This window comes from Gopherus flavomarginatus, chromosome 1 (assembly GCF_025201925.1).
Source record: "Gopherus flavomarginatus isolate rGopFla2 chromosome 1, rGopFla2.mat.asm, whole genome shotgun sequence".
Classification (NCBI taxonomy): Eukaryota; Metazoa; Chordata; order Testudines; family Testudinidae; genus Gopherus; species Gopherus flavomarginatus.
Window position 1 is genome coordinate 202206552 of NC_066617.1, and position 11691 is coordinate 202218242.

An 11691-nucleotide genomic window follows, 5' to 3' on the forward strand; every position below is an offset into this window, starting at 1 on the left:
AAAATTGTTTCAGCTTTCATTTGGACTGATCAGATACTAGAAGCAACCATCTGGGGATGAAAAGTTGTTGTAGTGATAAGGTTTACATTTTTGGCCTGTCAGCTTTCTCAGTGTTCTTTTAACATATAAGCAGCATTTAGAAAATGGAACTAGTAACTATGCTCCCAGTAGTCTCAGGAAAATGTTCAATCTACTTATCTAAAGAAATATGTACTAGCTCATGCGAGCAGGGACTCTAATATTAGCCACAATTCCTTATACCAGAAAACAGTCTCTAACATCAATATTTTTTTAAATAAGAAAACTGTATTACTTAAAAGGGCCTTTTTTTTTTTTAACCTGCCCACTGTTCCTTGCTGTGAGCATTCAAAGTAAGAGGGTAGAATGGTTCAAATAATAGAGCACAGGATAGGAAGTTAGAAAATATAGATTCTATTCTTGGTTCTGTCACTAACTTGCTGTCATTTCTTTGCACCTCAGTTTCCTAATTTGTAAAGCAAAGATAATGATACTTTTACAAGGTTTAATTATTTCTGATTTACCCAAGTAAAACACTGGTTCGATAGATGCAGAAGAATAAGCATGACAAAAGCAAAACTGGCTGAGAAAAATTATTTATTCTTAAGCAGCTTTCTTATTGACCACTTGGACAGCCAGGTCAAGCAGCTAGATTCCTTCTAAACATTAAAACAGGAAGGTTTTATATTTTCAGTAAACCTGAAAAATTCTCTCTCAAACGACGAAATGTATTATGAATATTTAGTCAAATCTGGTATATCCATTTTATTTTATTTCAGCATAAGATTTATCCACTTCAAAAAGCTGGATTTAAGCCTAAATATTTTAACTTTTTCCTGTTCATTTTCCTTTGTATCCACATCAGTAGTCTTTGTTTTTTCCATCAGGATCTCATAAGCTGCCTGTGCTCGTGCAATTTCTTTGTCTGCATTAAAATGAACCATTTGTCTGTTCAGAATGGGAACAATTAAATTAAAGTCATTAATTCTTTTGTTTAGTTTCTTGATATCTTCTATTAATTGTTCACAAATCTGACTCCATTGTTTCTGTCTACATGGTGTCATTGGCTCTCCAAGTTTATTCCTAGATGCTACTATGTTCCTTCTTAGTTCCTCAATAGTTTCTCGTATTTCTTTCTGCATCAGAATCCATTCTGGTTGGTATCCATTATCTATTAGAATTCTGTTCAGGTTGTGAGTCATAGGATCAATATGTGGACAGTATGAAAATTTCTGCAATGGTTTTCCTTTACCGCTGAGGTTATCAAAGTCTCCTTTAGCCATTGATTCCTGGATGAGGTCCTCAACCAAACGGTCAATTGCTTGGGTTATTTTTATCTTCTTACTCTGCCTTATATCTTTGGCTATCATAGCGTCCATAGCATACTGGCTCTCAAGTTTCTGCTTTCGATATTCCATCACCTGCTCAGCTGCACGGTCTACTCTAAACTGCTTGTACTGTCTCTCTCTTTGACTTGGAGTCCCAAAACCAACACCTTCAAAACTTAAATACTGCCTGTGCTGCGGTGCTTTGGATTTGAATTTGGTTTCCTCTTCATCTTCATTTTCACTTGATTTCATTTTCTTGGCCACATCAGAAAGCACAGTTCGGTATGCTGCTTCTATCTGCATAAACATTGCGGAATCAGCTGTGATGGAACCACTGTCTGGATGATACTGTTTGGCAAGATTTCTAAATGAATTTCTTACATCATCTAGGGAACACCCCTCCTGAAGTTTAAGAAGTCTGTAAGAGTCTTTGATGTTATTTTTAGATTTGTAACTTGACAACATTCTATGCTCAATTATATAGGGATAAGGAAATATTTTTACTTTTTTGGGAATCATTGTTGAAAGTGCCCAGAGATGACATCCAATTTTTTTTGTCCATATGACACAAAGCCACTTCATATTTCTTCACATGCTGCTACATCCTAAACAATGACCTGGAAAAAATAAATAAAAAAAAATAAAAACACTGAACATAAAGTTAAACTAACATGTTGAATTTTAAAAGCCAATATTTCTTAAAAACTTCTGACATTAACTAGTTTTCATTTACTTCCAAAGATTATCAAAATACAGATTATTTTTTATGTACAAAGATCTTTATTTTAGAGGCCAACTCTCAGTCATACACTTGCCAAAATATATATAATGTAACAGCAGATTAGCACTGTTTACACACACAAGAATCCTGTATATACTACAAATGAAAATTCATTTGCAATACAGCTCTCCTAGTATCACAAAAAAGCAGTTCTCTTTTGCAGGGTAAATACCCTAGGCTTTACACAGGGACGAAGTTTTAGTATGTTTCTTAAAACACAGTTATGTCCTCTCTACATTGCAGAGAGCTGTCCTTTATAACTATGTTGAAGACATAATTGTGTAATAACAAAGCCCTGCCAATACAGTTGCATTTTAGTCAAGCTCTAAATATAAAGTACCCGCCAGCTGGACTCTATCCACACTTATGAATGCCCCAGGATCTATTTTCCATTGTATACTTAAAAGTTTATTGGATCAGACCCTAGTGCATTTTGCAGCATAAGTTAAAGCCATATTCATATTATTCAGTTATTTAGATGGCAAACTGCTGTACCCCAGCAGGATTCAAATATCCTAGATGCCAACCTCTTTTACTCCTGTTAGTAAGATAAAATAAATCTAGAACATTAAGTTTTTAATAAGAATAGAAAAGAGCAATAATGCCTTAACTTGGATTCTGCTGAGAAGACTGGTTGCTGAAAGTGCTGGAATCCCAAAGCAATTTTTTTTTCAAACACTTACATAAAAGATGATTTTTCACACAAAAATCAACTATAGAAAGATAGGAAGCAAGCAAAAACTATACACCAAACACACCACTGGAACAACCCATTACTGTTCATGAGAATCGTCAGCCTAATTCCTTGCACAGTACACTAAGATCATCTTTACTTTCATAGCCACCACCACCATAAACTCTTTGTGTCAGCTTGCATTACAAGATATAAAACTGGACAAGTTGAATCAATTACTGTTACTTAAATTTTATGCAGGTAGCAGGCTATCTATTTGGAAGAACCTTCTGAAAAGAGGCAAGATTAGAAGCATTCAATATTGATCATCTGTCCTGAATGCCTTGTAAAGGTACAACTGCACACATACAGGATCAAAGAACAGGTTTTTAAACTTAAGATCAGTAGGGGTTTCTTTTATTTTCTAATCACCTTGCCTTGTTTTAATTTTCTTATTATAAACACTACCACTGTGAATTCTTATGGCTTTGGTTATGCAGGAGGTTGGACTAGATCAGTAGTTCTCACACTTTAATAACCTGCAAACCCCTTTTACTAAAATGTCAAGCCTTGCAAACCCGCTCCTAAAAATTAATATTTCCAGGGATCTTCTCCTTTACCTGAGTATAAATTATAAAAGCAGTGATCTTGGACATATAAAATTTGTTTTTATGACATGCACACTATTATTTATCATTACAGTATTTTTATTACATTATGAAAATGGCAACACTCTTCCAAGATCTCAGTTTCGTAGCTTGTATCACTTTGAATAAGCCTGTTATAAGACAAGGCTCCTATGTTTCATCAAGGAGCATCAGATGTGAAACAGCATGAAGGTATTTAAGATGCCAACTCAAAGGGTATGTCTACATCTACAATTTTGCAGCGCTGGTTGTTACAGCTGTATTAGTACAGCGGTATAGGGCCAGCGCTGCAGAGTGGCCACACTTACAGCAACCAGCGCTGCAAGTGGTGTTAGATGTGGCCACACTGCAGCGCTGTTGGGCGGCTTCAAGGGGGGTTCGGGGAACGCGAGAGCAAACCGGGAAAGGAGACCAGCTTCCCCGCGGTTTGCCCTCGCGTTCCCCGAACCCCCCTGCAAACCGCAGGGAAGGAGACCTGCTTGCTCTGGGGTTCGGGGAACGCGAGAGCAAACCGGGAAAGGAGACCAGCTTCGCCGCGGTTTGCTCTCGCGTTCCCCGAACCCCCCTGCAAACCGCAGGGAAGGAGACCTGCTTGCTCGGGGGTTCGGGGAACGCGAGAGCAAACCGGGAAAGGAGACCAGCTTCGCCGCGGTTTGCTCTCGCGTTCCCGGAACCACCCAGCAAACCTCAGGGAAGGAGACCTGCTTGCTCGGGGTTCGGGGAACGCGAGAGCAAACCGGGGAAGGAGACCAGCTTGATTACCAGAGGCTTCCTCAGGTATGCTGGGATACCTGCTTATTCCACGGAGGTCAAGAAAAGCGCTGGTAAGTGTCTATACTTGATTACCAGCGCTGGATCACCAGCGCTGGATCCTCTACACCCGAGACAAAACGAGAGTACGGCCAGCGCTGCAAACAGTGAGTTGCAGCGCTGGTGGTGCCCTGCAGATGTGTACACCTCCTAAGTTGCAGCGCTGTAACCCCCTCACCAGCGCTGCAACTTTGTGATGTAGACAAGCCCAAAGAGTTCCTCCCACACAAACATTCAGGTCTTCAGCAGTCCAGGCAAACAACCCATGTTACAACAAAGCTTAAACTTGTTCTTCATAATAATTTAAAAAACAATACTAGCTGCCTATTTAATTTTAAAAACAGCAGAAAATATCCACCTCCCTTTCCATTTCTTATACTGAGTCTTGAAGTTTAAATCTCCTTCCTGTGATAGATATGCTTGCTTTGATCTGCTTAGCTCTGGGAAGTCCAGGGGTTTTGAGCTGCTGGCCCCATGCTGCCTGGGGTCCCTAGGGACAGCTCTGTCCGCCATTATGGAATTTTTCCTCCAAAAAAACCCTGTAACATTTTGCAAACTCCAGTTTGGGAACCACTGGACTAGATGATGATTATAGTCTCTTGTTGCCTTAAAAAAGAATGCAAATGTGCTAAATAAGATCAATAGACCATCTCTTGGAACTGAGTGCATTAGTCAGAGGATGAATCCCCTACAACTCTGTGTAACTGTTTTTCATATATTAATGCTTACTCAAAATAGTGTGTTGAAAGTTTTTATGCCCATTAGCCACTCTGAGTTGCTGTCAAATTAAGATTAGGCTCAGAATTAAACCTGCTTTATAATTATAATCTGGTTGGAAAAAAAAATCAGAATCTAAGTACTGTATCACTTAAAAGTACTTGTACAATCCACTACTCGTTACTATTGTTTAAATCTACCTATTTACCTACATGCCTTCAGCTTCCATCCAGGACACATCACACGCCCTAAAATACAACCGAATTTGCTCCGATCCCTCAGACAGAGACAAACATCTACAAGATCTTTATCAAGCATTCTTAAAACTACAATACCCACCTGGGGAAGTTAGGAAACAGATTGACAGAGCGAGATGGGTACCTAGAAATCACCTGCTACAGGACAGGTCCAGCAAGGAAAATAACAGAACACCACTGGCCATCACGTACAGCCCCCAACTAAAACCTCTCCAGCACATTATCAACAATCTACAACCTATCCTGGAAAACAATCCCTCACTCTCATAGACCTTGGGAGGCAGACCAGTCCTCGCTTACAGACAACCCCCCTCAAACCAGAAGCAAATACTCACCAGCAACTACACACCACACCACAGAAACACCAACCCAGGAACCAATCCCTGTAGCAAACCTCATTGCCTACTCTGTCCCCATATCTACTCTAGCAACACCATCAGAGGACCCAACCACATCAGCCACACCATCAAGGGCTCATTCACCTGCACGTCTACTAATGTTATATATGCCATCATGTGCCAGCGATGCCCCTCTGTCATGTACATTGGCCAAACCAGACAGTCCCTACGTAAAAGAATAAATGGATACAAATTGGACATCAGGAATGGTAACATACAAAAGCCAGGAGACAAACACTTCAACCTCCCTGGACATTCTATAACAGATTTAAAAACTATCCTTGAACAAAATACTTCAGAAACAGACTTCAAAGAGAAACAGCAGAACTAAAATTCATTTGCAAATTTATCATCATTAATTTGGGCTTGAATTGGGACTGGGAGTGGCTAGCTCACTACAAAAACAGCTTTGCTTCTTCCGGAATTGACACCTCCTCATCTATTATTGGGAGCAGACTACATCCACCCTGATCGAATTGGCCCTTTCAGCACTGGTTCTCCACTTGTGAGGTACTCTCTGTTCTCCATGTGTCATTACATAATGCCTGCATCTGTAACTTTCACTCCATGCATCTGAAGAAGCGAGGTTTTTTTACCCACAAAAGCTTATGCCCAAATAAATGTGTTACTCTTTAAAATGCCACCAGACTCCTTGTTGTTTGTGTAAATCTAGAAGTAATATTTGATTGTTGAGCATTTTAAATAAAAGCTGCTACAATTATGTATAACATTATATACAGCGGTGTGTGGTGCATTATATAAGATAGTTATGTAAGACCTATGCAAAATGGTATTTTGTACTATCACGCGGTACAGGCATCTGTGAGAAAAATTAAATGAACATTTCCATCTGCAAACACTCAGGGCAGGTCTACACTTCAAACACTGCAGCTGCACAAATGCACCTGTGCCACTGCACATTTAAGTGAAGATGCTCCTGTGCCATTGGGAGAGCTTCTCCTGTCGGCATAGTTATCCACCTCCCCGAGAGGCAGTATAACTGCATCTATGGGAGAGCTGCTTCTGTCAGCATAGTGCTGGCTACACCTGGGGATAGGTCAGTATAAGTACATTGCTCAGAGATGTGGCCTTTTCACACCCAGGTGACATAGTTATACACCAATATAGATCTGCAGTGTAGACCTGGCCTCACTTTGCTCACAGCAGTAGAAGGGTTACTCTAGACTCACCATTTATGGTAAAACTTGATTATCCAGCTCTAGAGCTACCTTTCCCCCAGCTCAAGCAATGCCTTCGCAGCAGCGAGTGCCAGCTGTGCAACGGTGTGGGGAGAACCCTAGAGATCGGGGAGGCTGGCTCACCGCATTACAACGACAGAGGAACAGCTCCGCGTGAGAGCAGACACGCTGCACAGGCCGCGGCCAGACTGGGGCTGAGAGGCCAGGGTGACGGGCCACTTCCGGAGCCGTGCAGCCCCAACCAAGGGGCCGCCTGTGGGTAACCGGCATTGCCCCGCTCAGGGGGCGGGGGCACAGGGGGACTGACACAGTCACCCCCGCCCCCACCCCAAGGCCTCGAAACAGCCCCCCGGACTCACTCCCCCCACCCCCGGGGCCGGGCCCTGCAGCGCCCCCCCCACCACCCCCGCCTATCAACGCCGCGGATGCCCGACACCGCCGCCTCACCTGGCCCCCTCCCGCCCCCGTTGCTTGGCGCATGCGCAGGGGAGCGGGAAATCACGCGCACGCTGAGGGGTGGTGTCTGGAAGCGCGGAGGGAGGGGCAGCTCCTTTCACCCCGCGCTCAGGGACGGCTCCTAGCAGCTCTCTCAGGCGGAGCGGCCCCGCCCCCTCCCATTCCAACGTGCCGCCTGGGATTGTGGGCTATGTAGTCCCGACCATAGACAGAGGCCTCTCGCGTCACCCCGATAGCTTCTGCGTCCGCCTGGCACGTGACAGGGTGTGGGTTTGTTGTGACCCCCGGCCTGCGTGAGAGAATTCACAGGGGCTGGGCGGGTGTCACGTGGGCGGGAGACCCCAGTGGGAGGGGGTGGGGAGAGGGGCTCTGAAGGCTGTTCGGATATAGCAGCAAACAATAAATTACCCCCCCCCCGTGCCATCTGTAATGTACAGCCAGCCCCGAGACAGTGTTCAAAGTGTCCCCCTCAGCAGCCCGGAACACCTGCAGCTTACTTGAAAAGCCGTGTCGTTGGGACCTAAGTGCCCTATGAAGTCCCTGGGAAATCAGAACAAAACTGTCAGGGCCAGCCAGCTGTTAATTTATCATGGTTAGAAACATGGTAACTTGGAAAGAACTGGGCATTCCTTATCCCGAGACAGGTGCTGGGTGAATGAACTCTCAGTGATGTCAATGAGAGCATCAGGCTTAGGTGATACCCTCAGTCTATCTCTTTGCTCGCTAACAAATGAACTCTTGTCTCCGAGATGCTGAACTTTCATATCTTTTAGGCAGTATAGTTATGAAGTGTGGTTTGTGCAGCAGTAGTTGCACTGAAGCATAATGGTATTTTTTGTGGGATAGCAGTTTCAGTTTATCTGTGTGTGCAGGGCTGGTGCAACCATTTAGGCGGACTAGGCGGATGCCTAGGGCGCCGAGATTTGGGGGTGCCAAAAAGCGCCCCCCAATTTTTTTTTTAATGGTTGAGCAGCCGCTGCTGCTGGGACAGAGAAGGAGTCTGAGCTGCCGGCGGCAGCCAGCAGCCCAGGGTGTCCCCTGGGTCAAGGCGCCGCCGCGGCAGCCGACAGCCCAGGAGGTCCCCCGGGTCAGGGCGCCACCTCAGCAGCCGGCAGCCCAGGGGGTCCCCCTGGTCAGGGCGCCGTCGCGGCAGCCGGCAACCCAGGGAGTCCCCTGGGTCAGCGTGCCGTTGCCGGCAGCCCAGGGCTTCCTCAGGGTCAGCGCGCCAGCAGGGCCACCCAGAGAGGGGGGCAAGAGGGGCAATTTGCCCCAGGCCCCGCAGGGGCCCCCACGAGAGTTTTTCGAGGCCCCTGGAGCGGGGTCCTTCACTCACTCCGGGAGCCCCGGAAAACTCTCGCAGGGCCCGGGCCCCTGGAGCTTCTTCTGCTCTCGGTCCTTGCTGGTGGGGGGCCCTTCCACTCCGGGGCGGAAGGACCCCCCGCTGGTGAATTACCGCCGAAGCGGGACCCGCTGCCAACATGCAGCCAGGTCTTCGGCGGTAATTCGGCGGCGGGGGGCCCTTCCACTCTGGGACCAGTTGCCGAAGTGCTCCGGAGACCCACGGCGGGGGCCCTCCGCCACAGAATTACCGCTGAAGACCCTGCTGCACTTCGGCAGCTGGTCCCGCTTCGGCAGCAATTTGGCGGTGGGGGGGCCCCGCGGCGGGTCTCCGGGGCACTTCGGCGGCGGGTCCCAGAGCGGAAGGGCCCCCCGCCGCTGAAGACCCCAGGCCCCCGGAATCCTCTGGGCTGCCCTGGCGCACCGCTGGCAACCCAGGGAGGTCCCCTGGGTCAGCACGCCGCTGCCAGCAGCTGCCAGCCCAGGGGTTCCACTGCGCTGTCCTGCTTGGAGAGGATGCAGAGCAGAGGTGAGCTGGGGTGGGGAGGTACCGCAGGGCTCCTCAGGCCAGAGGGTGGGGAGTTGCCACGGGGGCGAGCGGCACACTTCAGGGCAGGGGGGGGCGAGGAGCTGCTGCAAGGCGGGAGGGGCACAAGGTGGAAGTTTCGCCTAGGGCGCGAAACTTCCTTGCACCGGCCCTGTGCCTGTGTAATATTGGTTTCAAGATAATGTGTGCCCAACTCAGAAGTGATGTACATGGGGGTACAGCCAAGCCCTGAGATACAACCGTATTTGCTCCGATCCCTCAGAGACAAACACAAGATTTCTGTCAAGCGTTCTTAAAATTACAATATCCATTTGGTGAAGTGAAGAAACAGATTGACAGAGCCAGAAAAGTACCCAGAAGTCACCTACTACAGGACAGGCCCAACAAAGAAAGTAACGGAACTCCACTAGCCGTCACCTACAGCTCCCAACTAAAATCTCTCCAGCACATCATCAAGGATCTATAACCTGTCCTGAAGGATGATCCATCACTCTCACAGACCTTGGGAGACAGGCCAGTCCTCCCTTACAGACCGCCCCCCAACTAAGGTGACCAGACAGCAAGTGTGAAAAATCAGGATGGGGTGGGGGGTAATAGGTGTCTATATAAGACAAAGCCCTAAATATTGGGACTGTCCTTATAAAATCGGGACATCTGGTCACCCTACCCCCAACCTGAAGCAAATACTCACCAGCAACAACACACCACACAACAAAAACACCTATTCAGGAACCAAACCCTGCAACAAACCCCGGTGCCAACTCTGTTCACATATCTATTCAAGGGACACCATCATAGGACCTATTCAATCAGCCACACCATCAGGGACTGGTTCACCTGCACATCTACCAATGTGATAACTGCCATCATGTGCCAACAATGTCCCTCTGCCATGTACATTGGCCAAACCGGACAGTCCCTACATAAAAGAATAAATGGACACAAATCTGACATCAGGAATTACAACATTCAAAAACCAGTAGGAGAACACTTCAATCTCCCTGGTCACTCAATAACAGATCTAAACGTGGCAATTCTTCAACAACAAAAATTCAAAAACACACTCCAATGTGAAACTGTAGAATTGGAATTAATTTGCAATCTTAACACCATCAAATTAGGCCTGAATACAGATTGGGAGTGGTTGGGTGATTACAAAACCTAAACCTAATTTCCCCCTACTGTTACTCACACCTTCTTGTCAACTGTTTGAAATGGGCCACTCTCATTACCACTACAAAAGTTATTTTTCCTCCCTTGGTATCCTACTGTTAATTGAATTGTCTCATTAGACTGACCTCACACTTGGTAAGGCAACTCCCATCATTTCATGTATTTATACCTGCTCCTGTATTTTCCACTCCATGCATCTGATGAAGTGGGTTCCAGCCCACGAAATCTTGTGCCCAAATAAATTTGTTAGTCTCTAAGGTACCACAAGGACTTCTCCTTGTTTTTACATGGGGGTGTATCATGTTTGTAAATGGGCATCAGCTGCTGTATCAGATTGTAAATTACATTTTGGTGCTGCTATGTCTTGTGATTTTATTGCAAGTTTTTCAATATTTGATGTTTTTCTGATGTTCACTTATTGACGTCAGCTGATTACATGACACTCTCAGCTTTTATTTAAAAAAATTAAGTGTTTAGCTCTAATGGTTGCAGAGAAATGCTTGAAAAAGTGAACTAAATGCACCTCTAATGGCTCAGAACCCAGAAGGCAAATAACTCCACCCTCCCAAAATTCTCTATTTTTTTAAATTTTCATGAATTTTAAGCCAATCCCATGGGATTTGTTGAGCCCAGTTCATGATTTTAAATGCTTGGGGTAAGCAATATTGTACACCCAGTCAGTGAAATGATAGCAACACTGAAGCAAGAAAAGCCACTAACACATAGGCGCCGACTCCATGGATGCTCTGGGGCTGGAGCACCCATAGGCAAAAATTAGTGGGTGCTATGCACCTACTGGCAGCCAAGCTCCCCGCCCCACCTCACCTCACATCACCTCCTCCTCTGCCTCCTCCCCTGAGCGTGTCAAGTCCCTGCTCCTCCACCTACCTTCCAGCGTTTGCTGCTGCCAAAGAGCTGTAGCAAGCTCTGGGAGGAGCGGGAACGTGGCACGCTTAGGGGAAGAGGCAGGCTGGGGCAGAGATTTGGGGAAGGGGTTGGAATGGGGGCAGGAGGGAGTGGGGCCTGGGGCAGAGGGGGGGTCAAGCACCCACCAGTGCCAGTAGAAGTCAACGTGTATGCACCTACATAAGTGTGTAAAAGGAGGCCTGTTTTATCTTTCTTTACACACTTGTGATAGAATGTACCTCATGTGTCCACACCACACATACTACTGTAATAATCTTTGTACAAAGTATGCCTTGTGAGTTATTTGAAAACTCATAATTTTCTGGTCATTATTGTCCTGATAAAATGTGTGTGGCAACGTCATATGTGAAGTTATAATATTCCACTTTATGATGTTATTAACACATATTCCAAACTGAAGTTGGCAGACAGGTCTGTCTCAA

The 11691-nt window shown here is 46.0% G+C and overlaps 1 protein-coding gene across 4 annotated transcripts; it reads right to left on the reverse strand.

Moving 5' to 3' along the window:
- Window positions 1-598: 598 nt before the first annotated feature.
- On the reverse strand, window positions 599-7364 carry DNAJC28 (DnaJ heat shock protein family (Hsp40) member C28). 4 transcript variants are annotated; one of them, XM_050929487.1, is made up of 2 exons: window positions 7276-7364; window positions 599-1963 (listed from the first exon to the last, which is right to left on the reverse strand). In XM_050929487.1, exon 2 carries the CDS (start codon window positions 1926-1928, stop codon window positions 789-791), a length of 1140 nt encoding a protein of 379 aa, XP_050785444.1. In that variant the 5' UTR covers window positions 1929-1963; window positions 7276-7364; the 3' UTR covers window positions 599-788. The 4 variants fall into 4 exon arrangements, with proteins under 4 accessions (XP_050785444.1, XP_050785453.1, XP_050785428.1 ...); XM_050929496.1 differs by lacking the exon at window positions 7276-7364 and adding an exon at window positions 6820-7147 and having other exon boundaries at window positions 599-1951; XM_050929471.1 differs by lacking the exon at window positions 7276-7364 and adding an exon at window positions 6820-7147.
- Window positions 7365-11691: the final 4327 nt, after the last annotated feature.